This window comes from Agelaius phoeniceus, chromosome 20 (assembly GCF_051311805.1).
Source record: "Agelaius phoeniceus isolate bAgePho1 chromosome 20, bAgePho1.hap1, whole genome shotgun sequence".
NCBI classification, from domain to species: Eukaryota; Metazoa; Chordata; class Aves; order Passeriformes; family Icteridae; genus Agelaius; species Agelaius phoeniceus.
In genome coordinates, this window is record NC_135284.1 from 3,795,407 (window position 1) to 3,823,122 (window position 27,716).

General features: G+C 52.0%; 3 protein-coding genes across 4 annotated transcripts in view; 2 read left to right on the forward strand and 1 right to left on the reverse strand.

Annotated features, from left to right (window-relative positions):
- The first annotated feature begins 546 nt into the window (after positions 1 to 546).
- Positions 547 to 1,746, forward strand: BHLHA9 (basic helix-loop-helix family member a9). The gene has a single exon (XM_054647207.2). It carries the CDS (start codon positions 547 to 549, stop codon positions 1,258 to 1,260), a length of 714 nt encoding a protein of 237 aa, XP_054503182.2. The 3' UTR covers positions 1,261 to 1,746.
- Positions 1,747 to 3,812: 2,066 nt separating this feature from the next.
- Positions 3,813 to 10,360, forward strand: TRARG1 (trafficking regulator of GLUT4 (SLC2A4) 1). Its single transcript, XM_054647173.2, has 3 exons — positions 3,813 to 4,340; positions 9,205 to 9,337; positions 9,861 to 10,360. Exons 1-3 carry the CDS (start codon positions 3,951 to 3,953, stop codon positions 9,866 to 9,868), a joined length of 531 nt encoding a protein of 176 aa, XP_054503148.1. The 5' UTR covers positions 3,813 to 3,950; the 3' UTR covers positions 9,869 to 10,360.
- Positions 10,361 to 21,276: 10,916 nt separating this feature from the next.
- The window catches only part of GOSR1 (golgi SNAP receptor complex member 1), a 28,967-nt gene continuing 22,527 nt past the window's right edge, over positions 21,277 to 27,716 (reverse strand). For both annotated transcript variants that reach the window (XM_054646835.2, XM_054646832.2), the window contains exons 8-9: positions 26,802 to 26,884; positions 21,277 to 25,263 (exon numbers count right to left, since the gene is read on the reverse strand). In XM_054646835.2, coding sequence (XP_054502810.1) covers positions 25,139 to 25,263; positions 26,802 to 26,884 — 208 coding nt within the window. In that variant the 3' untranslated portion in view covers positions 21,277 to 25,138. The remainder of the gene's footprint in view (positions 25,264 to 26,801; positions 26,885 to 27,716) is intronic.

Sequence of the window (27,716 nt, forward strand, 5' to 3'; positions counted from 1 at the left end):
GCACCAAGCACAAGACTTGCTGCTTTCCTCAGCAATGGCACCATTTCGTGCTTCAGTTCCCCTTAGCTGAGAAATAACAGAGGTGCTCAGGACCCGTGAGCAGGGGGAAGGAAGAGCCAGGCTGGTGATGCCCCACAGGGCTCTCTCTGCCTCACAGCACCGCGGAGAGCCCTGGCGTGACCTGTGGCAGGGTGAGCCACCTCTGGCCAGCAGAGGAGAGGGCAGAGCAGCACGGGGGAGCTCCTGCAGTGCCCAAATTCTCAGCAGACACTGCAGCAGTGTGTGCTTGGTGGAGGTGCTTTCCCCGGGGGCCTGGAGCATCCCACCTGGGCAGCCCAGCGCTGGTGCCTCACGCTCAGAGCAGGGGGCAGGCAGGGCTCTGTCCCTGTGCCTCACCTGCGGCAGGTGAGGAGGGTCGGGGCGGACACGTGACGAGCCCCGCTGAAGGTTTTTAGGGGCGGATTCCTGTCCCTGCAGGAGTGTCACCCACACCCCTCAGGAGGCAGGACCGCAGCAGCGCCTCTCCCGCTGCCCCTCGCCGCTGCCATGGCCGGAGCAGCCGTGGGGAAAGGGCGGCCGGAGCCCGACAGCTCCGAGGAGGAGCTGGACGCGAGGGACGCACCCCAGGCGTGCTACAGGCAGGGTTTGTGGGTGTCCCAAGGCAAGGGAGCAGACGCCAGCCCGGGGGACACGGACGGGGCGAAGGTGAGGAAGAGGAGCAGGCCGGCACGCTCCAAGGCCAGGAGGATGGCTGCCAACGTCAGGGAGCGTAAGAGGATTCTGGACTACAACCAAGCCTTCAACGCCCTGCGGCTGGCCCTCAAGCACGACCTCGGTGGCAAAAGGCTCTCTAAAATCGCAACGCTCCGGCGAGCCATCAACCGGATCGCGGCTCTGTCGCTGTCCCTGCGCGGCGCCGGGTGCTGCTGGCCCTGCGCCCACCCCGAGTGCCGCGCCCGGGCCGGGCTCCCTGCGCAGGAGCCGGGGCTGAGGGGCAGCCTCCCCCAGCTGCCCTGGGAGCCCGTTCCTGCCGGGGCACGGTGCCCTCCGTCCCCTCTCAGCGCGGCGTTTTCCCCTCAGCGGCAGCTCCATCACCACGAGAGCCCCAAGGAGAATCGCGCCTGCGGCTCCGGCGGGATCCCGCACCCCGGCCAGCAGCGATTCACGGGCAGCCCGCAAGAGCCCCCGGCCGGGGCTGTCCCCTGGCAGCCGGGCTACTGCCAGGGCTGGGCACAGCAGCGGTGCCTCCCCTCGCACTGACCTGCAGGGCCGGGAAGGTAACGGAGCCGAGGGACACATGGGGAGAGCCGGAGGGACCGCAGGGTGAGGGAGGGAAGCGCTGCTGGATGCGCAGCTCAGCCGCGGTGCTGGCGGGCTCCGAGAGCCCCCGACACGCGGTACAGGACCCCGCTGCGTGCCTCCCATCCGCGGGAAGGCGGGAATTCCTCTGGAAGTGCCGGCTCCGTGTTCCTTGTCGCGGGGTCTCACTGCTGCTGATCGCCGCTGTTATTTATTCCCTCTTGCTTGCTCTGCGAGAAAACACGAGTTGCAAACCCAGCAGCAGGGCAGTGGCTGTTAATATGTGTGGGATGGACAGATGGGCCGTGGGGATGACGCTAAAGCCCCCGGCTGGCGGGTGGCGCGGCTGCCGCCGGTGAAGGAGGGGAGCAGGAGCAGGCAAAGGTTACTGCCCTGGCACTTTTGACGCTAAGCTCATTGGTACAGACGTTTGCGCCGGGCAGATTTGCGAGGCCGGGAGGGGAGACAGATGTCGGCTTTCATAAACCCACCCATCCAATTGGGGTTTCCTTCTGATGCCAGGGAAGTGGCTCTGCTGGGACGGGCCAACAGCACGCTCCCGGGTGGAGGAGAGGAAGGGGGAATTTTACTGAAAAGGTCCCTTTTGTCCCTTCCCTCTGGCTTGGAGAGCTTGGACCAGCTTCGAGGGCTCCCTCCTGCCCAAGGCTCAGCAAACTGGAATTGCTGCAGGAATCAGGCAGGGATTTACAGCCACACACGCCGCAGCTGGCAGGGTTTTGGGCAGGACATTTTGCACCGTGGGGTTCCCGCAGTGCTGAGCCCTGCAGAGCTCCTCCAGCCCCTCTGCTCCCACCATTCCAGGGGCAGCCTGAGCTCTCTCCCTGCCCAGGGACACGTGCTGGAACAACCATCCCAACCTGCTGCTGTTGAGTACCTGTATCTCCTCCTCCTTCCGTAATCCCTGCTGGGACAGGGGAGCTGGTCCAGGAGCAGAGGAAAACTGATGGCAGCCAGGAGAGAGAGCTCTTTACTCAGCAAAGGAGCTTCTTTGAAGTGCTGATGGTGTGAGGCATCCTGGCTCCAGCCTCGGACAGGTGCTCCCCTCGCCAAAAGAAGGCCGGCAGCCACATCCTCTGAAGGAATCCTGCTCCTCCCTGCGGCTCTGGGTGGCTCTCCCTGGAGCAGAGCACGGCCCTGCCCTGCCCTGGCAGCAGCCATCACAAGGGGAGTGAGAGCACAGCAACAGCAGCATGCAAAGAATGTTTCAGTGACTCCCTGACTCAGGAAGGAACCCTCCTCCCCCCTCCCGAATTTGCATCTCCCTGTTTTTCCCACACCAGCTTTGGTGGTCAGCCCAAGTGAGGCAGATGGAAACAGATGGTCCCAGAGGCAGGAGTGGAAGGGAACCAAAACCCCGTGAGACCCCCCCCCCGAGCAGGGTCACCCCACTGCTCTCAGATCCACATTCTCAAACTGTGGCTCCTAATTCTGTTTGGAGGCTGTGGGATGGGATAAGGCTCCAGGCAGGGCTGGGCAGCAGATCCTGGCTGGCAGGAGGCTCTTGGGCACCTCTCGGGGAGGCAGAAGGTGCTGGGTGTGCCCCGTAGATGGCACTCACTGCCAGGGAAACCCCTGGCAAATTTGGAACTGAAGCATAATACACAATGGGTGCAAAACATCCATTTTTTCCGGGCATCCAGGCTCTGAGGGTTGTTTTAGCCCTGCCCTCCCTCCTACCCCTCACATCATCCCTGCTCCCAAGGATGGAGAAGATGGAGCTCACACTGCACAGGCACCCTTTCTGCTCTGCAGGTCCTGTGTAGGGCCGGGGTGTGCCACTGATCTGGTGTCCCTGTCCCCAGCTGTGGAGTCACCACGGTCACCCACACACAGCGAGGGCAGGGCGAGCTCAGCACAGCGTGCCCAGAGCCTCTCCCAACCCTGTGCCCGGGGACGATGCTTTCCCAGAGCTGCTGGAGCCAGAGGTGCCACGGGCACCCACACCCTGCCCAGACCCCTCCGGGCAGCCCTGCCCGACCCAGGGCAGCTCCAGCCCCTCTCCGCAGCGACGAGGGGCTCGTGGGTCTGCTCCGTGTCGCATGTCCCCCACCTGCCTGCGGAAAGGCTGGCAGCCAGCAGGGACAGCAGGGACGGACAGCAGGGGCAGCAGGGACGGACAGCAGGGGCAGCAGGGCTCTGTGTGCCCCGCACGGCGCTGCCCTCGGCGCCCCCCGCTCCTCCGGGGCTGGAGGCGGCCCCGAGCCCCGTGGGCACGGGCGGAGCCCGCTCGGGGCTGGGCTCTCCCGTCCCGCTGCAGCGGAGCAGAGCCCGTGCGAGCCCCTGGGAAGAGCTGGGGGTCGGTGGGGCGGGCGGAGCCCTGGGCTGGGCCGGGCTGAAGGCGGCGGGGACTCCCCGGCTCTCTCTGCGCTCCGCCCGCCGCATCCCCGCCAGCGTCCCCGGGGGCCGCGGCGCCGCTCGCAGCGGGGCGGGCGGGGGCCGAGCGCGGGAAGGGGGCGAGGGCAGGGGTGGCCGGGGACACCCCGGGGGCGGTGCGCGGCCCCGATCCTGCCCCGGGGGCCGAGCCGGAGGAGGGGCCAGCCCAGCTCGGCCTCCCGCGGGGCGGCGGGCCCCGAGCGCAGAGCGGCGGCGGCGGCGGGGCGCTGCCGGAGCCCGCTCCGCTCCGCCGGGCCATGGCCAGCACCGGCTCCGCGCCCGGGGGCCCGGGCCCGGGCTCGGGCACGGCGCTGCCCACCCGCTTCCAGGAGACGGAGAAGCTGCTGTCGGCGACGGAGGGCCGGGAGGAGAAGGGCCTCCGCGGCTCCAAATCCTTCACGGCTGCCTTGCCCGGCGAGACGGAGCGCAACGGGCACGGGCTCGGCTACAAGTCGGTGTCGGTCGGGCACCTGGAGGCGCCGCCGCTGTCGCCGTCCCGGCTGAGCCTGGGCAGAGCCTCGTCCACGGCCACCAGCACGGCGGCCCCGGAGCAGGGCCGCCCTCGGGACTACCTGGTGCTCGCCATCTTCTCCTGCTTCTGCCCCGTCTGGCCCATCAACATCGTGGCCCTCGTCTTCTCCATCATGGTGAGTGCGGGACCCGCCGGGCGCTCGGACCCGCCCGGTTCGCTCCGGCTTCCCCCGCCGCCCCGACGGCCGCCCCGGAGCTGTCCGCGGTGCTGCAGCCCCGGCACCGGCCCCGGGAGCCGCTCCGCTCCCGCAGCGCTCGGCCGGGCTGTGCCGCCCCGCTCGGCTCCCGCAGCGCGCTCCGGTGCGGGGCCGGGGGGCGCGGGCGGGCGGAGGCGGGCGGGGAGCGGCGCCGAGCCCGGGGCAGCGCTCGGGGAGGCGGCGGGATGGAGATGGAAAAGGAGATGGAGATGGAAAAGGAGGCGGCGGGATGGAGATGGAGATGGAAAAGGAGGCGGCGGGATGGAGATGGAGAGGGGGTGGGATTCCAGGGCAGGGCTCCGGGAAGCGCGGTGGCTCCGGGAAGCGCGGTCCCTGTCCCCAGGCAGCGCTCCAGGACTCCGCGGGCTTCCCCGGGAAGGAGCTGCGAGCGCAGCACTGACCAGGGACCTCCCTCCGCCCCTCCGAGCCCAGCCCTGCAGCACTGGGGAGACCCTGGCTGGAGGCTGCTGCCTGGCCTCAGGCACTTCAAGGGGACAGGCTGCACCTGCAGCTCCTTTAGTCGCCCCGGAGAAGCAATTTTCCTCCATTAAACATCCCCCACAGCTCAGCAAATACACCAAGAGCCGAGCAGGGGAGAATGAAGCCAGCCCGGCCTCCCACCCATCTCGGGTACAGGTGGCTCAGCCAGCACAGCCCTACAAGCAGAGCCACCCCCTTCCCCAGCAGATGCTGCTCTCTTGTACACACCCAGCACCTCCTATGCCTTTGATTTGCAACAAAGGCAAATCTTTTCTTTGAAAACCAGCTCCATTACCTGCTTACCACACAGAAATACACCGAGGGGCACCTGCAGCCAGCGCTTCCCCCCAAAAACCACCAACAACTTGAAGGCAGGCACGGGCACTTGCCACAAAAAGCCCTCTAGGGAGACCAATTTCCATTTTGAGGAGGAATCATCGTTTCTGCCAGTGCCAGCTGTCATCTGCGTAGTACAGTTGTGTGGCACAGCCTGTTCAGGCAGCAGCCAGGGAAGCCAGCCAGCCTCGTCTGGCTTTGCACTGCAAGGAGAGGGAAAGCAGCTGGGTGTTGCATATCCATGGTAATAAACAAGGGCTCTCACGGGGATTTGCCAGCCACATTGGCCTTCATGCAAAACAGATCCTCACACTGTCCCTTGCAGGCATCAGGGCCTTGGGCCACACCAGGGGGAGAGTTAACAGTGGGAAAAGAGCAGGAGCTGGTTCTTCCTGCCAGGCTGAGAGGGGCTGGGGTGTGGTGGCTGTCACACCCAAGGGAGGCAGGAGCAGCAAGGCAATGAGGCTGTTGGGCTGCCCTCTGCTCCCAAGGGCACTGGCAGCATCGCCCAGGGCTCACCCAGAGCTGGGGAAGGGGGGCAGGAGGTGCATTCAGCTGAGGACGAGGTTAATGGCACACACACACACCAGCAGCCACTGCACATCCTCTGTCCTGTGGGTTAATTCATTCCAGCCCTCTCTAGTCCTGCACCATCACCTCCTCCACACACCCACCTGCCAGCCAGGGACCTGGCTGAGGATGAGGAGGGATCCATCCTCCCTGAGGAACCAGGGAACATCTGGAGCAGCTCTCAGGGCACGGGTTGATGTTTCACCTGCTTGCAGCAGGGAGGAACTGAGCTCCCAGTGACTCCCCTGGCTCAGCTTTTCTCTCAGAGTAAAGCCCAAGTGTGCCTGATCATGCCCAGATCTGAGCAGGAACCAGGTTTTTGTGATTCCCATCGCCTGGGGAACCAGGAGGACCTTTCCACAATGTGCTGACATTCCTTTACCTCTGCAATTGTGCAATTGTGCTTTTCTTTCCTCAGTCAAAGCTTTTGCACATGAAAGCTTTTTCTTTTTTTTCTTTTTTTTTTTTTTCTGGGTAATAAGCAGCGTCCAGAGAGAAAAGTAAATGAATGCTTTTGAGCTTAGTGTCTCATAAATCATTTTTCAAAAGCTGCTCTCAGATCCCAACAGGGCCTATGGCCAGAGGTGGAAAAAAACCCTGCTCTACCCCCCCAGCCTGCCCCTGCTAACACTGATTTCATGGAAATTAATTACCTGGAGGCTTCTCCACAGACTCTTGATGTGTTTTTCTCACCAAGTGATGATCTGGCTGCTCTAAAGGGTTCAGGTCACTCCCCAAGAGAGGGAGTGGGACTGGTGGACAAGCATGTGTCCATGCCCTGGATGCAGGGCAAGGCTGGCTACCACACACCCACCCTGCATTCCTGCCCTGAATCCTTTCCTCTTCCCACCAAAGTGCAGCCACCTCGGGGAAAGAAGCAGAGGAGCCACATCCCAGAGCCCAAAACTTCAAATAAATGAAGGAAAATGAAAAAATCCAGCCAGAACCACCACGTAGTAACATCAAGGGCACTTCTGCACAGCACTTGGTATCCAAAATAAATTCTGTCATTGTCAGAAGATGTGGGAGAAGTCAGACTGTCCTCACCCATCACAGTCATCTGCCTCACTCTGGAGCTGACTGATGCCTCTCTTGGAATGTTTCCTTCAACAGAAACACCAAGTGTCCAGGATTAATGATTTATTCTGGGTAATTGGTGGACGATGGCAAAGAGCATCCAAAGCCAGTTCATCAATTGGGAAGGACTGCAGGGAAGAGGATGGGATGATTTGTCTTCCCCATCCCTGGGACTAGCACAGGAAAGTAATTGCCTTCATTTGCAACAAGGCCACTTAGGGAAAAAACCCATTTTGGGCAGTAACAGGAACAGACAGCAGTGGGAAACAGGTGAAATTAATGAGTCCTGAGCCACCCAGCCTCACCTGGCCCACAGGGGCTGCAGAGCAGCACCCACTCCCCAGCACCTGCAGATTTTCCAGCTCTGGGCTGGAGCAGGGAGTCCCCTGGCACTCACACAGTGATTCACTCCCCCAGAGCCCTCGAGCTTTTTGGAGATGTTCTGCCTTGGTGAGCCTCGATTAATAAACAAGATGTTAATGTTTTTATGTGGAAAGCAAAACAGGGGATTAGTGGTACTAGAGAGCTATAATCAAACTGTTCCACTCTGATTAATAATATATGTACAGTACCAAATTCTTGCTAAACACCCCATGCCAATGCTGATGTGTTTCTCATAATTGTTGAGGATAAATGAGCAGTAATCACTTCCAGAAGCTGTAGTGATAAATATATATATTGAATTTTGCCTGGAAGACAGCTAAAACTGCATATTTTTTTTTTTTAGATTGCATATTTGCAATCTAACCCACACCCCGCCAAAATATTGTTGCAAAATTTGTTACAAAAATCAGAGACTGAAAATTGAAATCCCCAGAGCTGGAGCTGTCAGTGAGCAGGGCAGGGATCCTGGGCTCCTGCATCCTCCCCATCTCTCACCACCAACCCATGAGGCTTCATTTTGTCACCTCCTGTTCTGGGATGAAAATAGCTCTTGGCTGCATCCCTTTGCTTCCAGAGTGGGTCTGGCAGAGCTGCTGGTGAGAGCAGGAGGAGCAAGGTCCTGAGCACTCCTGTGTCACTGCTGGGGACAGCGATGCCCAGGGTGGCTCCTGAGTGGGGCAGGACGTGGGCAGGGGGGCAAAGGAAGCAGCCACCCCCCTGTCTGAGGCTCTGCTGTGTTATTTTCGTGGTGATACAAACTCAGAGGAGCACATGGAAACCTCCAAAGCTGTGTTTTTCCTATGGAGCAGCTGCCCATGCACAGCCTGGGCTGGGGATGTTTTGGTGCTGCCAAGAGGCAGAAGAATTAAAGCAGGATGAATGGGAAATGGGGCAGCAACATCAAGTATTGGTTCAGATTCTCTGTGATGTTTTATGATTATTACTGGAGCTGGCCTGGACCTCCCTGCTCTTGTTATTTTTATTTTTTTAACACGAGGCAGGAGATCATTTCCATCACAGCTATTTCTAATACACATTTTTTGAAAAGAAACTGGGGTTGCCTTAATCCACTTCCACCTTTAACTCATTTTAACTAGTCCACTTGTTTTTGTTTTTTTTTTTAATGGAGAATTTCCCCAGTTTTAGCAGCCATGCTCCAAAGGGAGGAGCTGTCACACAGGGCTGTGGAGCTGCTGCCCCACAGCCTGCCCCAGACCCCCCTGTTCTCCTCCAAGGCAGCTTGGCTGGAGATGGATGGGCCAGGGGAAGAAGCCTTTAACCCATGTCAAAGTGTTACATACATGAAAGCAGCCCCAAAGGAGGAATATCTGCTTCAAAGCAGTTAAATCATCAATAAAACCCTGCTCCCAGTGAAGTTTGGGAGGTTTTGCCCAACTCCTCCACTGGACCAAGGACGCTGGGCTCCCTTCTCCCCTTATCCCACCTTGCTTCCCTTTCCCCTCACTCCAAGCTTTCCCAACCAGGTGAAAACGTCACCAAGAGGCTTTAAACCCCCTCACCCACTTTTCCTCCCTCCAAACCCCCTTCCCAATGGGTTTTGGGGGTGGCAGGAGGGCACTGCACAAATCTGGGGAGGCTTTTTGGTCCCACGGGCCGGGCTGGCAGCAAATGCTGACGCACGGTGAGTAATTCCACCACAAACCCTCTCACAGCTGCCCTTCTGCTAAGTGCTGGGTGCTGCCCCAGCCAAGGGCAGGGTGCCCAAGAGATCCTTTCCAGCAGGAGCAGGAGGCCCTGCCCCCAGCAGTGATGCTTCTCCCTCACCAGGAATCTTCATTTTTCTTTGCTCGGGAACCAAGTGATTGCCAATTAAAGGAGCAGGAAAGAAAGTGGGGCTCAGTTTGGGGTTCTGCAGCCAGGGAGTCACCCCTGGAGCTGCTGCCCCTCTCAAGGGACTCTTTTTGTGTCTCCCCAGTCGAGGAACAGTGGCCAGCAGGGGGACACGGACGGCGCCCGGCGGCTCGGACGCATGGCCAGGCTGCTCAGCATCGTCTCCATCGTGCTGGGGACCATCATCATCGTGCTCTACATTTCACTCAGCATTGGAGGTAACCCTTCCCTCTCCTTCCCTCAGCCCAGCTCCAGCAGGAGCCTCACCTGCTCCCAGCTCCAGCCCAGGGCATAGGACAGACCTGCCCCTCATTCCCAGCTTGGGTGCAGTGGGAGGGCGCTGACTCCAGCTTGGTTTGGCCATCACCAGCTGCTCGAACATGTAAAAAACACCTCAGAGAATGGGCTCCTTCCAGTAGAAACACACATTGCCCAAATGGCCAGCATGGAAAGCCCTCCCTGTGCTGTCCAAAGTGCCCTGGTGACCACACAAGGTCTCCCTGGTGAAAGGCAAAGCCTGTGGTTGGGTTTAGAAGAGTGGAGTGCTGTAAAAACAGAAAGGTTTCAGGACACAAATCAACCTACCCAGAAATACAATCCCAAAATGTTTTGGGAACCTCCCAAACACAGCATGATCAGCACAGCTCAGGCAAAAAGGGACCTCAGAAACACCCAGAAGGAGAGTAAGGGGAGCGTCTGCTGCCTGCTGGAAGCTGCCCTAAGCCGCTCTTTCTTTTACAGCTTCCTAGAAGACGTTTCAGCATGCAAATACCTTGAAGAGGAGGAAGACAACTTTCCTTTTGGGGTTTTTACTTTCAGCCTTGCAACAAAACAAAAAAAAAATTGTCACAGTGTAGGTGGGCAGCCCTAGACAGTCTGCTCTGGAGCGCCGTCGGAAGGAACGCATGCGTCAATTCACCGCCTCCTGGGAATGAGCCTGGGCCAGGGACGGGATCAAAATCACCCTGAGGAGCAATGGGAGAGGCCACTGAGGAGAGGAGAGGAGAAGGGGGAAATCCACTACCTCATTCGTGCAAGAGGAGGAGAGAGTCTCCAGAAGGAAGCTGGTTTTGGAAGGAAAACACAAGGCGAGAACGGGACGTTTTTGAGGAGTCCTCCTGAGAATTTTGGCACAAGTCACTGGATTTTTTGGGGGGTTGTTGGTTTTTAAATCGTCGAATTCTCTGTCTCTACAAAAAAAAAAAAAAAAAAAAAAACCAAAACAAAACAACAAACACAAAGCTCAAACTGCCATCAGGAGCTGAGAGCTGTTCCAGGGAGGAGGAGGAGGGAGAGCAGAGCTGCAGCAGGACCACGGCTCTGCTCCGAACGAAACGCAGCCGCCAAAGCTGGAGGATGTGGTGGGTGCTTTTGTATTTTTGATGAAAAAAAAAAAAAGAAAAAAAAGAAAAAAAAGAGACAATGACCATTTGCATGCCTTTGGGAATGTTCTCCATGTCTGTTCCTACGAGCTCTTTTATCACTTAGGGCAGATCTCAGAGCTGGCAGAGGAGGATGTTGCTGCATGAGAACCCCGGACTCCTCCTCACCCCCATCCCAAGGTGGGCTTTTTAAAGGAAGGCAAAATCAGGCGTTCCCTGTGAACCCCCGCATTTCTCTGTGCACCCAGAGGGAGGTTGGCACCCCTGGCACTGAGACAAGAGCCTGGTTGATGCCCAGCAGCAGCACCAGGGCACGGAGAGCCCCTTCTACCCACTCGCCCCCTGATGCCACGGCACGCAGAGGCTTCAGCGTGATCCAGCCCCCAGCACTGCCAGTGCTCACCCCCCAACCCTCTGGGGCTTCAGCTTAGGGCCTTCCAGGAGATTTTCAGGGGCATGGAGGAGTTTTAGACTCCTGCTCCTCTCCTTGCACCCCTCGCACAGCTCTGAAAATCTCCGGTGTCCCCGGAGCTGCCTGGGGGCAGTTCCAGGAGTTGTTGTATTATTTTTTAATGTTTTGTATTTACCACAACAGGAAAACAGACTCTGCTCCTCCCACTCTGTCTGTAGGTACCACAGGCCCTGCCATGTCTTCCACAGCACCTGGCTCCCTCAGCCCATCCCTGTGGCACCCAATCCAATCCTCCTGGAGGCTCCATCCAGCCCCAGCCCCTCTCCTCACTGCTGTGGGGACTCCCTGGGGCTGGCCCTCTACCCACCCACCCACCCAGACTATGCAAAGCTCCATTGCCTGTTGTTTCAGCCAGGCTTTGTGACTTCTGGCCACGTCCATTGGCTCCCTGAGTCTCTTTGATCCAAACTTTGGGGACACACGACCAAGAGCTGCACTGCCCGACCCTTCTGTTGTGTCACAACCTGTGACCTGAGAGCATGGACTGACTGAGAAATGCTGTCCTGCAGGGCATTTCTGCTCCCTAACACCCATCTCCTGAAAAACACCCCAAATTTAGAGCAAATTCAATGCTTCCCAGGGCTTGTCTACATGGAGAATCCACCAAAAGAAACCTCACAACGTGGAAACTGCTTGGCACTGCCTCCTGCCCCGGGCCCTGAGTGGGCACATGGCTCAGCACAGGGCAGGGGTGGGGTGTAAATCCACGCTGTAGTTACTCTGTAGTAACTAATGTGCAAAGCCACAGGCATCTCTGTGAAAATTCTCCTGTCACCTTCTTGATTGCTCCTCTTTCAAGTGGTTTTTTTTTCCTGTAGATGTTGTTTGAATGCAGGGGGTGAGGAAGCCAAATCCCCCAGACACGCTGTCAACATTTTTCTCTCCACTGAAAGGGATGCCAGGGGCTCACAGCAATAGCACATCACTACAGCACTTTCTTGGGCTCCATTCCCATCCACCCCTTTGCCAGCACTCCATCACAAACTGCTGGCATCGAAAATGGACCAAATCTGCAACTTTTCTTTTGCAATTAATCTTTTGTGAGTTCAGCAAACAGGGACTGCTGAGCATTGCTGGGTGGGAGCTCCCTCCTCCACCCTCTGTCCAGGAGCTGCCTCTTTTCCCCCTGAGCCCTTCAGAAACCCTCCCTTGGATGGTCAAACTTTCATTTTATGGCTATTGAAATCCCATCAAAGCCCCCAAATCTTTCCTTCTTTAACTCTTGGACTCAAAAGCTGCTTGCTGGGGAACACGTGGGGGTTTTTTGGAGCTACATAAGGGCAGTGCTGCCTGTCCCTGATTCCCTGCCCTCTGCCCCTGGAGCTGCTGGAATTCAGCTGATGGGAAGAGCCCAGGAAGCTCCTCCTTGGGCAGGAAGGGCCCTTTTTTCAGGGAAAAGTGCTGGAGGCAGTTCTAGGACTTGAGAGCCCTGAGCATTTATTAAGTAAGGATTTAAATGCTCTTTTATCATTTTATAAAGCCTTTCATCTAAAGTGCTTCCCTGCATCCAAAGGATTAAACCCTGCCACCCCCCAGGAGGTGGGTTCACATTACTGCTCTAATTGCAGGGATGGCAAATGCTCAGGCACTGAGCAGCTCCCAAACCCACCCCCTTTCCTTCCTCCTCCTTAGCAGAACCATCTATGAACACAGATTTCCTTGGAATCTGGTTTTTTGGTTGGTTTTTTTTTCCAGTGGGATCTAAACAAACTCTGGTTCCAATGGGATTCTGCAGCCAGAGGAGGGAGGGGGTTTGTGGGGCAGCTGCTCCTGCCAGGACAATCCCAGGCCAGGGCAGCACAGAGCAGTGGAGGCACCAGGATTCCCCTGGACGCAGGAGGAGGCAGAAGATTTCCCCAAAAACCCCAGGGTGATGATTTGATGATTTGTTTGTGCCTCCTGCCTCGTTGGACAGCTCAGGTGATGCTTCTCACCTTGCTGTTAAGTCTAACAAAAGAGAAGAACTTTGACACTTAAATCCCTTTCATTCTAAAATCTTCCTGACTAGACACAATTGTATTACACCCTTGAACTCAGCTTTTTTTTCTTCTTCTTCTTATCCTGCATTTAAATCCAGAGGAAAGCCTCTACAGTTATCCCTGACAAAATATTTACTCTGCTTGTAACCTGCCCCTGCAGTGCTGGAGGAATAAACTCTCCAGGGGCAGCCACAAAGTCCCTTTCCTGCTCCTTCACCACCTTCTCCACACATTTTGCAGCCTGTTCTGCAAAATTTTTGCCACTTTGCTTTCCCCATCCCCCAGGGTTTTATCCCAGCCCAGCTTTGGCTCTTTTTGGGAGGAATTTGCTCATATTTGTGAAGGAGGGGGCTGCAGAGCCCCCAGCCCTCACCTGGGCAGGGTTACAGCTAAAACAGGCACAAAATCCTGGCCAAATTCCCCTCCCTGGTGAAGGAAAGGTGAGAGCAGGGTGACAACCCAGCCCAGGGAAGCTGAGCTGGTAGGGGGAGAGCTCTGAAGGGATGGAGAAGATGGGAAATGTCTCTAAATGTGAGCTGGAGTGGGAGTCACCATCAAGGGTCAGGTCCTGGTGGGATGGAAATCCAGGGGAAGGACTGGAAAGAATGGAGATCCAGGGGAAGGATTGGAAAGAATGGAAATCCAGGGGAAGGATTGGAAAGAATGGAGATCCAGAGGAAGGATTGGAAAGAATGGAAATCCAGGGGAAGGACTGGAAAGAATGGAGATCCAGAGGAAGGATTGGAAAGAATGGAAATCCAGGGGAAGGACTGGAAAGAATGGAAATCCAGAGGAAGAATTGGAAAGAATGGAAATCCAGGGGAAGGATTGGAAAGAATGGAGATCCAGGGGAAGGATTGGAAAGAATGGAGATCCAGGGGAAGGATTGGAAAGAATGGAAATCCAGGGGAAGGATTGGAAAGAATGGAGATCCAGGGGAAGGATTGGAAAGAATGGAAATCCAGGGGAAGGATCCTCCCAGCAGAGCATGGGGCTGCTGGCCCCTCCCTGGGCTTCTCTGCCAGGCTCTGGGGCAGAGCTGGGCTCATGGGGTGCCACAGAAGAGCTGCATCAGGGCTGGATTGAAGCTTTAAGCTGAACCAGCCACAAACTTTTCTTGGTTTTGCAGCAGCCCCAGTGAGCCAGGGTCAGGGAGGGTCTGGCCTGAGTCAGTGGGGTCACAGCAGAGCCCTGCAGGCACCAGAGGGATCTGAGCCCCACCAGGGGAAACAAAGGCACCAAAGGACCTCAGAGTTGGCTGTGTTGGGATGGGTTTGCTTTTTCTGGCTGGTGTTTCACCCTGTTCCAGTTTCCTGCTCTGTCTCTGCTCTTTGCTGGTTTTACCACGCCGTCCCTCAGCATCCCACCCCCGAATTTGCTGTTTAAGGATGGATTTGCTTTTTTCTGGCTGGTGTTTCACCCTGTTCCAGTTTCCCCTCGTGGTTTTACCACGTTGTCCCCTCAGCATCCCCATCCCCAGAGCTCTCCTGAGCCCCTGAGCTCTCCCTGCCCCTCCTGTCACCCAGACAGGTCCTGCTGCAATGAGCTCTCACCTCTGGGCTCAGGGAGGGCTCAGGGAGCTCTGAGCCCCCTCCAGCCCACACAGATTTCTCCATGCAGACAAGGGGAGCAGGTCCTGCCTTTTCTATTGAATGGAATCTCCGTTTCTGTTCCCTCCGAGCCCGGGGAGAGGCTGCACCCGCTGGGCTGGCCCCACCCTTGCCCTGCTTTGTTGCTGTCACGGAGCCACAGCCAGGGTTGCCCTGCAAGCTGAAATTATTCCGATTTAAGCTCGTTTTCCTTTCAGTATACAGCCTTTAATTTTGGCAAAAACCAGTCAGGTTTGGACTGAAAACCTCCCCTGCTTGGGCACAGTCCCAGGGGGCGTGGGGGGATAGCAGCCTTTTCAAAGTGGGAATATTTGGAAAGCATTTGCTGACACCAGTAGGTAGCAAAATCCCAACCTATAAATGCCCATCCAGGATAAGAAACATCAGAAAGGGAACGTGTGCAGGATTCACCAAGGCAGCCCTGGCACCACCTGGGAGCCCTTGGAAGGTGCCAGGGTTTGATCCTTGGCAGGGAAGTGCAGGGTCCATCCCCCCACTGGGAGAGCCACAGCTCACACACAGCATGACCACAGCAGGAATTGCAGCTGGGTGCTTCTCTTTGCTGACAAATGTTTCTTTTTCTGCAGGATGGTATGGTATATCTTATATACTTTCTTTGTATTTCTTGGCATGAGAAAAAAAAAAAAAATTAAAATGTAACATGCATGGTCAAAGCTGAACTGGTTTCTTCTGTCTAAATGAGGAAAAAAAAAATAATCCAAGCTACTCATTCAGTGATTGCTTCACACTCTGAGAGCAACCAGTTGGTATTTTGGGTGCAGTGGGTTGCAAATAATCTGTGCAGGCAAACAGCCTCCCCTTGTAAGAGCCCCTGAACCAGGGCTCTTGGTGCTCAGAGCCCAGAGAGCAGCTGCTCAAACCTGCCAGGGCCAGCAGCCAGGGCTCATCACTCACCCATGCAGGGCCAAGCTGACACCACACTGCAGCTACTCCTGTTTTACACCAAGGCTGGGCTTGCACAAAGCCTCTGCTCCTCAGCATCTCCCCACCCAGGGGCATCCCTGTCTGCACAGCTGGGGCTGCAGGGCATCTCTGAAGGGCCACACTTATCTGTCCTGGTGGAGACACAAAATGCAGATATTCAGAAAGCCCAGAGTGAGTTACTGCCCGTGATTCAGCAAAGCAAAGAGGGTTTGGGTTGGTGGCACCTGTGAGCAACAAAAGGCACAGGGGGCTCTTGGTGGGGAGAACTTTGAAGGAACAGAAGCCATTTGCATCCCAGCACAGGAGTCTGAGGCTGCTTTAAACCATCTCCAGCCTTCTTTGTGCATTGCTGAAAGCATTCAGCAAGCCAGAAGGCTGAGCAGGGAAAAAAAGGGGAAAAAAAAAAAAGGGAAAAAAAAAGGAATGGCTTTGTCCTGGAGGGGGGGATGAGGAGGAGGAGGAGGATTGGAGGAGGATTTGAATCACACAGAAACCCCCAGGCTGGGCAGAGATTCCCCTCCAGTGCTGAGATTCCCCCGAGCACCCTGACCATGTCACCAGCTGCAGCCCCAGACTTCAAAGGGCAGCCTGGGCTCTGATGTTTCACTGGAACAAGGCAGAGCTGAGTTCTTCAGCTCCTGTTTTATTAATACCCTGCTCTGATGGGCTCATGTATAATAGATCCACACAGGAACAGCAGGAGGTTCATGTCCAATTTCCACGTTGCTTACGTTCTCTGCTGAGCACTCTGGGCTCTCCCTTCACCTCCCTGGGTTTCTCTGATGAATCTGAATGAATTTGGGGTTCAGGCAGAGGACAGAAAATTGGCCACCAGTTCCTCAGCTGGTTTCCATGACTTTGTTCCAGTCAGGAGCTAGGAATTAAAAACACAGGGAGAACATTTCCATTTTCTCTCTGGCTCCTAATGCTGGCTGCTGTTGGGAATGAGCAGCTCAGGGATTCCTTGGGCTCTCTCAGAGCCTCTCAGGAAGTCATTTGGGAGGTGATGGAGCCCTGGGCTCAGCAGCCACAGGGGGAGAGCTCAGGGCTGCAGAGATGAGCAGTACATGAACATCCTGGCTCTGGTGTGCAGAGGGGCAACCCCCAGCATAGGGCCAAAATGAAAAATTACACCCCAAATTCTCCCTGCTCACAGAACAGCTTCTTAGCTGCAAAGATTTGTAAAAGATGAAATTAGGATGTATTGTGGACATCTTCAATATTTGAAGCAGCTCACGAAACACACTCCTGGTAGATAACAACAAAAGAGCAGAGAAAAATTGAATTTGTCTTTGTGAGGGTGCTGAAAGGCTCCATCTCCCTATTTCCCTACCCAGATCCAGCCTCTCCTTTTCAGACAGGAGCTGTTCTGCAGCTCTGCATCTTGCACCCAGCCCAAAGCTGTCCCTGCTCCCCAGCAAACACAGTGGGAATGACACAGCCCCAGCTCCACATCCCCACAGAGCCCCTGGACCAGGAATCCAGCTCTGCATGGAATCAGTGGGGCTGGAGAACCCCTCTGGAGACCATCCAGCCCCTCTGAGACCACCCAACACCTCTGAGACCATCCAGCCCCTCTGAGACCACCCAACACCTCTGAGATCCTCCAATCCAACCCTTCTGAGGTCCTCCAACCCCTCTGAGATCACCCAACCCAACCCCTCTGAGATCCTCCAGCCCAGCCCTGCCATGCTCACCACGTCCCCAGGTGCCACCTCTTTGTGCCTTTGAGGCTCCCAGGGCTGGGGATTCCACAAGGTCCCACATGGTGGATGTTTCTGTGACATCTCAGAGGAATTCTTTAGTCAGACAAGTTTGGTAGACTTTGCACAAGCTTGGGTTAGGTGGTGAGGATTTCGGGTTTGTGTCTTGGAGGAGAGCCTGGTGTGCCCAGGTGAGTGGGAATTGCAGCAGCAGATCTGCTTTAAATCAGGGCTTTTTCTTTATTGTTGGATCCTTCAGAAGATGAAACCTCTCAGAACACCTAAAATAGAGAAATGGGGATTTCTCCATGAGCTCAGCTACCTCGTTTATGGGCTAAAAAAGCCCAACCAACTGACAACTGCTGGCCCTCATTGTTTCCAGCTTAGCTGTGATGTGAGATGCTATTCTTGGTCAAGAGCTGCCAGTGCTTCTGAAGCTTGTGAAGTTGTTTGCTTTAATAGCACACAGCATGAAGCAAAGCAAAGACTTCCCAGCAAAATGCTCCTTCTGCTGAGCTCACTGCACCTCCCTGCCTCCTGGAAATGTTTAATTACAGCCTGAGGATTCCAAAGCCTTTTCTATCAATTATTTGATCTCAGGCACAATTTCATAAAACCCTTGCTTTGTCCTCCTTCCCAGCAAGGATCAATGCAGATGGATCATTTAATCAGCTCCAGATGGGCAGAAAAACAGGCCAGTCCCTGACACCCTGTGCTGTAATTCCTCACTGGTCTGGAGCAGCTGGCCCAGGTATGCAGCAAACAGCAGGAAAACAAAAGAAGCTCCTGTCTTAAAGCAATGCTCTATTTCTACTTTGATTTTTGACTGCAAAACAGAGTGGGTATAAGCTGAATTGTCTTGAAAAATGAGTTAACAGCTCTTCTTCCTTTGCCCAGAACTCCCAGACCAGCAGCACTCACCTCCCAGGGGCTGCAGAAGGAGCTTGGCTGCTGAGCTAAGGAGCCCCATTTCCTCAGCAGGAGCTCATTCCCCTGGGGTGTGGCTGTGGTTCGACCTGAGGATGCTGGTGGTGCTGCAGGATGGCCAACCCTGCCTGCCTGCCATGGCAAAGCTGGCTCCAGGTTTCCCAAGACACACACACACACACCTGAGTGAATGGAAAGGATCCAAATTCCAAAATCCCCACAGCAGAATCCCTCCTTTGCCCTCCCAGGGTGGCACAGCTCGATCTGAAATCACCCTGAACTGTTACAAGAACTGCTTATCCCACTGTGTTTGTTGGTTTTTATTTTAAAACAATTTCACCTAAGCCAAAGCGTAGGCTTGGAAATTATTTACATTTGCTGAAATGTTTGGAAACACAGGAAGAGCTGGCCAGCAGATCCTGCTGTATGGAACACACAAGCTGGAGGTGCAGTTGCTCCCAGTACAAAGACCTATTTGTGCAGAGAGGGCAGACACACACCAGGAATGGTCCCTGCTGGAGCCCAAGCCCTCTCCTGCCTCCTTCCAAACTTATTTCTTTACATAAGCACTGCATGCTTTTATAGACCTGAGTCACAAACCTCCCCACTTCAGTAATATTTTGAAGTAAATTTAGCCCTGGTGATACATGCCTGACCTAGAGGGAACTGCATTTCTAGCACAGCAGGGAAATATCCCCATGTCCCCCCCTCCTGCACTTGGGTGTTGTCCCACATCAAGGCTGACCAAGCCCTAGGGTCATTCCAGCCTCCCCTGACACTGAAAGTGGGGGACACACAGAGGATCCCACCGGCTTCCCACCAATTTCCAGTGGGGACAAGCTCCTTGCAGGCTCCTGTCGCTTTTTAATGTAATAAATTGTGGCTGTGTGTTAAAGCTGGACCTGCCAGGGCCACCCGATCAGCACTTTCCCAGCTACTCACAATTTCTTTTTACACCTGCAGCATTCCTGAGCATCCTGCAGAGCCTTTAGAAAAGGCTCCCTTTAAAAAGCTGAGGTTTCAGCAGCATTTCACCCTGGAAGAAGCCAGCTCAGCACAGCTCTGGAGCAGGAGGCTCTGTAGCAGATGACATGCCCAGGCACAGGCACCACGAACATCTTGGGGAAGTTTCCACTGTACAGCTGGCAGCTCAATGGGGCTTTGCAACCTGCAGAGAGGAGCTTCTATTTTCAGTGCAGCTTTAGGAAGACAAAGGATGAAGAATATTGTCCCCCACTTCCAAGAACTCTGCATCAGACGGAGGGGTATGGGCAAGGGAGATAAGAAAAGAAATAAAACATTGAAACCCTCCCTGTTTGCAGCATTTGTGGGAGAGCCCCACGCTGTGCTTGCGCACCTCAGGGGTTATCAGTGAATTTCCTTCAGGTTTGCCTCTGATTGATAAGCTCCAATCACCCTGGACAACCCTTCTGGAGCTCAAAGGATGCATTTTTAAGAAAGAAACGAAAATTATGAAACAAACAAACAAAAAAAAAATTCCATGTATTTGAAATGTCTGAACAGGAATGAAGGGAGAATTGGACGGGCAGTGCAGGGAGCAGACAAAGCAGCACAAGATGTAAGATCCGAAGAGCCCCGATGGCAGGAGACCTCTCCAAACCCACAGGGTGCCGAAACCAAGAGAACCAGAACACAACCCGCAAGGAGAGGGTGGCAAACGCTGCTTCAGGGGTGCAGAGGCTCTGATTTCCAGCCAGGCTCCTCCCGCCTCGCTCTGGAATCTGGGTTAGCAAAGCCTCAGGGTCCCATTAGGAACAAAGAACAGGGGAAGGGCTGCGCCAGGCGGGGATGGAGCAGGGCAGAGCCGCAGCGAGGGGAGGATGAAGGCGACAGCAGGCTCCGAGTGTCCATGAGCACAGCCCAGCTGCCAAGGCACGGCGCTGGCAGCACGGATTTTCTACCTGGAGATGGTGGATAAAAGGCTGGCAGTCGGGAAACGGCAACACCAACTGTAAACATTGAGGTTTTCTATTAAAACACTCCAAAATCGAGTTCACGGCGCTGTACACCGCCCACGCTCGGTGAAAGGGAGGAAACAAAGGCACTGGTGTGAATTTCTAATGGAGGGCTCGGCTCCCTTTCAGCAGGAAAGCTGCTGGGGAAAGGCTCATCCATAATGCAGGAACAGCCACTGCGCCCAGCCTGCCAGCAAGGACAGCGCTTCCCAACGCGAACCACACTGCTCTGGGAGGGGGATGGTTAAAAATATATATCCTATGCCTGTGCCACTATAAATTATTGACTGTACAGGGAGCAGGAAAAAAGGATTCAGTGCCATTAATAATTTATTTTCTAATCCAAACGAAGATGGAATTTTATGCACCACTTATTACCAGCGCCGCAACTGGAAAAACTCACTGCACTCCCACTGTCTGGAACCAGAACTGCCTTTCCATTCTCAGAAGTTTTTTTGAAGTTTCTCCCTTTAGCTTGAGACATACAGTCAAAGCCTTCCCTTGGGAGAGCATCTGGTCACTCCTGAATATTTAGCAGGCATTAAGGATACAGAGATGTATCCCTGCTTTAAGGCAGCGTTTACAGGCTCAGCACGACAGCTCTGCAAGGAGAAATCCCTCTCTTCACTCCCAGGTACCACAACACCAGGCAGCTCTGCTGCTCTGAGAATACCAGTTTGGAGTGGCACTGAAAGATTTAGCATCGATTGCAAAAGCATCAGGCACAGGTGGATCCTCCAGGCACAATGCTGCCTGGCTGGAATAACGAGGGAGGTGGACCAGAGCACAGGGGGGCTGGAAAACCTCAGGGTAACAGAGTCCCCTCGGTCCTGAAAGCAGAAATTCACAGAGAGAGATCTTCTTTTAAACACTTACCTCTAAAGAAAACCATCCCTGTTCCATCTGGTGAAGAAACCCAAAAAATAAATCCAGGGCGAACCACCACGAGTATAAGCAGCCCCCTTCCAGGCAGGAGAAACACAGCCCCCAAACCATTTTGGGTCAGGAAAGGTTCCATCACACCTGATATTTGATATAAAACCTGAGAACACACTGATTTGTATGTCCAGGGACAATTCCAAAGGGGTGGGATGAATCCCCTCTGCATCTTCCCTGAAGTTTAGGTAGGCAGAGATTGTCAAGGGGAGAGAGAAGCAAGCACCTTTCTTAGAATTCTAATTTATTATTAAATTACATATCAAAGCCTTTTTTTAAATTTAATACATACAGAGAATGCACAATAGGTGAGAACAAAAATAATTACAGTTACAATAGAAGTTTCAAGAACGTGTATGAAAAAGAAAAAAAAAATCAGAAAGTGCAATCAGAAACTCATTTACAAGGTATGGGATGTTTTGTGAAACAGGGGTTTGTTTTGGGTGTAGAGTGTTTATTGAACTGCTTTCCTCACTCCTTACCACAGGCCAACAGCTGCTTCTGTACTCAGAACTCAAACATCCCCACTGGCTCAAATGTGCAGTGCCAGGAGAGGTGCAGGGCACAGAGGGCACTGGAGAGGTAACCTGGGATGTGGCTCACTGTGCCTCTCACTGCATTCTCCTGTCCTGCACATTCCACAATCCAATTCTGCTAAAAGGAATTTCAGAACTTTCAGAATTTCCTCCTTCAGCACTGACAGCTGTTACCCTCTCCTTCCTGTCTCAAACGGAAGCTTTGGGACAAAACCAGTAAAAACAGGAAAAGGTTATGCCTCAGGTGATCTTGGGAAACAAGTTGCTACATTTAGAGAGTTAAAACTCTCATTTAGTTAGGACTAAATGAGCTGCACCATCAGAAGGGGTGGAGCAGCCTCAGCTGCCTGTGCAGCAGTTCTGGGAAAGCAGCACCTCAGGGGACACAGCAGGACAGCAGTGAACATTGCACCTGACACTTGCACATCACTAAAAATCCACTTTTGCTCTTTCATTTTCAACATCCAGCAAGGAACTGACTCTTCTCACATTAATCCTAAGACAATGCAATGAAAGGACTTGTGAGCTACAAATGAAAATTCTTATTGATTACTCAGTAATCCAGCAGTAATTTATACCTCACTTTGATATGCAAAACTCCTGAAATTAATACTGGTTAAGAACAAAAACGTTGCCCAGGAAGGTCAAAGCCCTGCCAGTGCCCTGGGGAGAAGCCACAGCTGTGGACACAGTTCTGGGTGTTGCTCAAATGCCACTGCTCTGCTGCAGCACCAGAAACTGAAGATCTGATGAACAGGTAAAAAATAACCTAAAGAACAGGGATAAAAATATTCCCACTTGTGTGAAGTGTGGCATACACGTTACCAACACCATCCTTTGTGTTCCAGTGCCTGGCCAGGTTTGGAGAAGCTGCTTATCTGCTGGGAAGAATGAAGCAGAAATTGAAAAAAGAGTGTCTGTGTGTGTGAGACACATCCTGTAAAATACCCTGGATTTCCCCCCTTCATCTCAGTGCTCAGCAATGATTTTCTTAGCACACTTCTGTTGGGTTAGGAAACCGCCACTTTGGCAGGAATTGCAGGAATGAGAATTCTTTAACCACATCTTTTCTCCTCAGAGCAGGAGGAACCACACAGAATGAAAAACTCCAAGAACACATTTAGCAACAGGAGACACACAAACCTGTATTTTGGGATTTGAGGCAGAATGCTACAGTGCACTGTGTTCATTTTCCAGTCCATTGTTCTGACCATAGGTCCAGGCTGTTGGAGATGAATGATGAGGCTGATTCTCCTGAATTTGGAAGCCTTTCCCTGGGCCAGATGCAAACACATCCCTCCAGGGAGCACAGCACAACACCCGCTCAACTCTGCCAGATGATGATGAAGGGAAAACTCCAAAGATAATTAAATGTATTTTTCAACACAAAACTGACTCAAAACCAGCACAAACAAAAACCATGGAGGGGCTGCCAACACCGAAACCGTTTCCAGTAAAGCTTTATCAGAGATAATTCAGCATATTTCCATTATTTTATACTAAAATATATCAGTTCCTCCATAACATTTTCATAACATGAAAAATCAATTATGTTTACATATTTATTATAATCTACATATTTTCCATAGCAGCTTTTTCACAATAAGATTAAATATATGCACCAAATAATCAGTTAAGTCCAATAAAAAGACTTGTTATAAGATTAAATAAATGAATTTATTTATGGTACTGAAGATCTTATATTGCCAACTATAGAGCAACCAAATCCTACAAATCCTAAACAGATGCACAAGTGCTGATCAGGGTCCCTTAGGGTGGAGGAGGAATCAAAGAAAAGGCAACAGGGAGAGTTTGATCTCCCAACACACAGATCCATTAATAACCCTCCTTTATCCATCAAGCTTTTTCATGAACCCCCTTAATAAACACTTCATCTCCAAATGGGAACATTCCCAAATCAACCAAATAATCACCCTTTATTTCCAATACAAGCCCCACAGTTTTACACATCTTAATTCCAAATCCCAATAGCAGGATGGCTGATTAGAAGCCCTTGTTGACTTTTTAGCACAGAGTTATTAAGTCTGCAAAGAAGCCTTTAAATCCAGACACTTTTTTTGGGTGTAACAGTGTGGGTTTGCACACTACACAAGTCTCTATTCCCTCCAACTCACAGGCACTATAAAATGAAGTAAAAAACTGTGTCCATCCTGCTGGACTCTGCTCCAGAGGAGAACCTGGGGACTGTGTGACATTTGTGGGTGATGGAATACATGGAATCTGTTAGGAGCACTCTAAGTGGACTGTGAAAAGAGTTAATCAAGTTCTTAGAAAGGTATTTCAGTGCCAAGGCTTGAATTTATTGGGTTATGATATGACAGATGGAAAAGTGTTGTTGAAAGAGCAGAAAAAGCTGCAATCTGGGAAGCTGCAGTACCAAAGCCACTGCAGATGTCAGCTTTGTTTACAGACAAACAACAGGGTTCTTTTTTGCCTGTCCAGACCAAGAAAAAGTTTTTCCCCCCCAGATAATGGTAAATAACACTCATTTCACTATTCATCCAGTCAGCTCTTTGCTAGGAGGAGTTATGTCCAAAACCTTTGCTCACAGACCCCTTTGCCTCAGCAATAACCATCATCATTTTCATTTCCAATCAACAGTTTAGATCATATCCTTCTTACCTGCACTATCAGATTAACTTCACCTAAATTACAGTATAGGCTTTGTAAACTGCTTATTGTGTCTTTTTATAAAGATCTTTATGATGCCAGCCAAAATGAAAGTATTTGCACCCAAAAGATTCCTTCAGGTGAACTCATGTTTGGTCACTTTTCAGATGACTGAACACTTGAGTAAACAGCTGCTGGGACACTGTGCTCCCTTTTTACACCATGGGACTTTGTCAGCCCCTTTAAAGCCACAAGAAATCTTATGATCTCCCTCAGAGGGTGCTTTCATATTCATGTTCTGTGCAAAAAGTGAACAGAACCCCCCTTTTTTTTTATTAGCTTTGAGGAATTTGTGTGAAGCACAGTTTTCACAGCATGAATTATGCAGAAATAACTAGAATCTCAACCAGGAGTTAAGAAGAATTACAGAACATGTATTTAGTAGTAAAGCAACCTGAAGGCTTAAAGCTGCAATATTCATCTCTCAGGGTGAAATTCAGTACTGGGCTGGGATTAGAGGGAAGGGCCTTCCTGCTGAGCTTCCACACAAGGCAAACTTCATCCTCTCCCACTCCCCAGCCAGCACCAAACCTCCCCAGCACTGCTGAGCACTGGAACTGTTCCCCCAGTCCTGGTTAAGCATCCCATGGGCACTTACCTTGCAGTGAGAAAGGGAATTAAAGACAAACAAATCCCACCAAATTTAACCCAAAGGAAGGTGAACAGCAAGGGAGGAGAAACACTGCAGCTTCAGCCCGAGCCCAGTGTCAGTGGCTACCATCAGAAGCTCCAGACATCCACGCTGACAGCCCCAGCCACCAGCAGGCTGTGCAAGTCTGATGCTTCCCCCAAGTCCCTTTTCCTTGGCTGGGAGGAGGGAAGGTGGTGATGAGGTTTGGCAGAGTCCAGGGGGAAGCAGCCATCAATGGAAGGCATAGAGGAGCAGCAGGATGGTGCAGACGCCGATGACGCCGCCCAGGATGAGGGAATCGCGGCGCTTCCGGAGGTTGATCCTTTGGATCAGGCTGTTCACTGCTGGAAAACGGTCTGGGAGGGCTCTGAGTCAAGGGCACAGCACAAACAGGGATTCACCAGCAAGCCCCAAAGGCTGGATGGGGAAATGCCAACACTGGGGGCAGCAGGAGCAGTAAAGGCTGGTGGACAGGGAGCAGGATTACACCTGCACTTCACTGACTGCAGACCAGCAGAGAAAAGGGAACAGCCCAGAGCTCACAGTTACACACAATTCACTACCTGATCACCTCTGTCACCCTGACTTTTTAAGATTTTCTAAGCCTTCTGATGTTGACATTCTTGTAGCAAACTTTCTCACACATTCTGTAAATAACTTATTTTTTTGCATTCTTTTATGGAGAAGGAGAAATTTGATGGACTGTTGGTTTGTCCAGTGTCATTGGAGAGGTGGCACTTTCACCCTCCAATGCACTGTCACTTTTGGAAAACTACAAATGTTGGGAGTCAGAAAATAAACTTCCCTCTTCTTCACCTTGAGAGCAGTGATGTGGGCACTTGTGTTGTTTCGTGTCCTATAGCAGCAACCTCAATTACCAGCATTTTAATCTCCAGCATGTGAGGCTTAGTTACTTTTATTAATTGTGTTCAAATGAGAATGAAAAAAAAAAATGGGGTGGTTATATAAAACATCTGTGGAATTTCTTCAGTGAGATTCTGTTACTGGTGAAGAGAAAAACCAAAGGAATTTCTTCAATGGGATTCTGCTACTGGTGAAGAGAACAACCAAAGGCATTTGACTGAGAAAATCCTGCACATTGCATGACCCACACACTGTGCAAGCTCTGTAAAACCACAAGGGTGTAAATCTATCTCTTAATGTACAAAATACAACTGCCAACAAGACAATCAGAGCTTCAGGTCTTTGGAATCGAGAATCTTTTTTAAGGCCAAAGCTTCTTGAGATTTTATTGGAATGTTCTTGCCAGCTGCTAAGATCTGTAATGAAATTTCTGGGTTACCAAGATGCATCTTTCCAGGATGTCATGTGTCTGACCAAACAGTGCTGACATTGTCCACTGACAGAGGGGAAGGAGTAATGGGAAAACCACAAACGTGCCTGACTTGACAACGTGGCACAATCTTCAGCCCTGAGACAGAATATGCACAGAAACCAACAAGCCAAAATCTCACAAGAGTGTGACAGACAAGAGGATGCTCAGACCCTGACTTCTCTTAGCTGTAAACCACAAGAGGCAGTGATGAACACCGAGCTTCAGCTGCTTTGAAAGCAAAAAGCAAAAATGAAACTGTACTTCTAGAACAGCATACAGCAGGGAAGGCCATGAGAAGCTGTTGCAGACCTCTACCTGAAAATTAAATTCTGTTAATTTATATGCAGTGCCAAAATTTGACCAAAACCAATTTTTCAGCCCATTTCCCATTAAGATGCTTCAGTCAGGTTATCAGGTGAGCCTGATAAAAACCTGGCCTGTTTGTCACTGCTGACAGCACAGGACACAGAGGCACTGACACTGCTGATGACAGAGTGAAATATTGTACCACAACTCTTCTTAGGCACAGGCAGCACCAACATTTAGGAAAAAGGATACTTGCCAAGGTATTCATCTTGCTTTGTATTGACTTCAACATCCCTCTCTGAGAAGTCATATTTTCTTTTGTTGCCATGGCAATGCTGGGGAAAGAAAGAGGATCAAGTTGTTGGTGCTAAGAATAATCCACAGCTCCCACAAGAGGAGAACAAGCAGGGAATGCTTCTTCAGAGGACAATGAATGGGGTGAAGCAACATGAATGAAACCACAATTTTTTCATTAATCTCTCTCTTTTACAGTTAAATGATTTCAGTTTTAGATAAACTGTTAACAGTGTGAAACACTGAGATTTCTTGAAACAGGCAGGGTTTGACTTTTCTCCTCCAGCCCCAATGAAAACTGGTATTACCTTACAAGCAACATAGGAATTATGCTCTCATGGCTTAAGCTTTAAATTTAGAAGTTTGTTTCATCCCAAATGATGCTTCCATCACAGCACAGAAAAAAATCAGTTTCTGAAATCTGGTCCTAATTAAGAATATCCCCCATGGTATATAAGTTTTCATTTTCTTTGTTTCTTTACCAATAAAACACTGAATGTCTCATTTCAAATTTAAAATGCTTTGGAGGTCAGAAAAAAAGCAACTCTGCTCTTAAAAACAAGATATTAAATGAAGATTATAAAGAATTGTTCAGCTGACAAAGCTTGAAGACACAGTGCCTGAGAAAGAAAAATATGGCAAATACTGCTCTCCTTGCTGGCATGTGTTTCAAAAACACATAAAGCAGGCCAGAAATACAACAAGGCTTCATAATAACTCAGAAAAGTCACCTCTACTGCTGTTGACTTCATCTACAGGAATAACAATGATTAAAATAAGTCCTTGGATGAGTTTATGAGTCTTAAATATGGAGGGGAAATGTTCTGGAGGAGTAAAAGTTAAGTGGAAAAAACACAACAGAAAAATATAAAA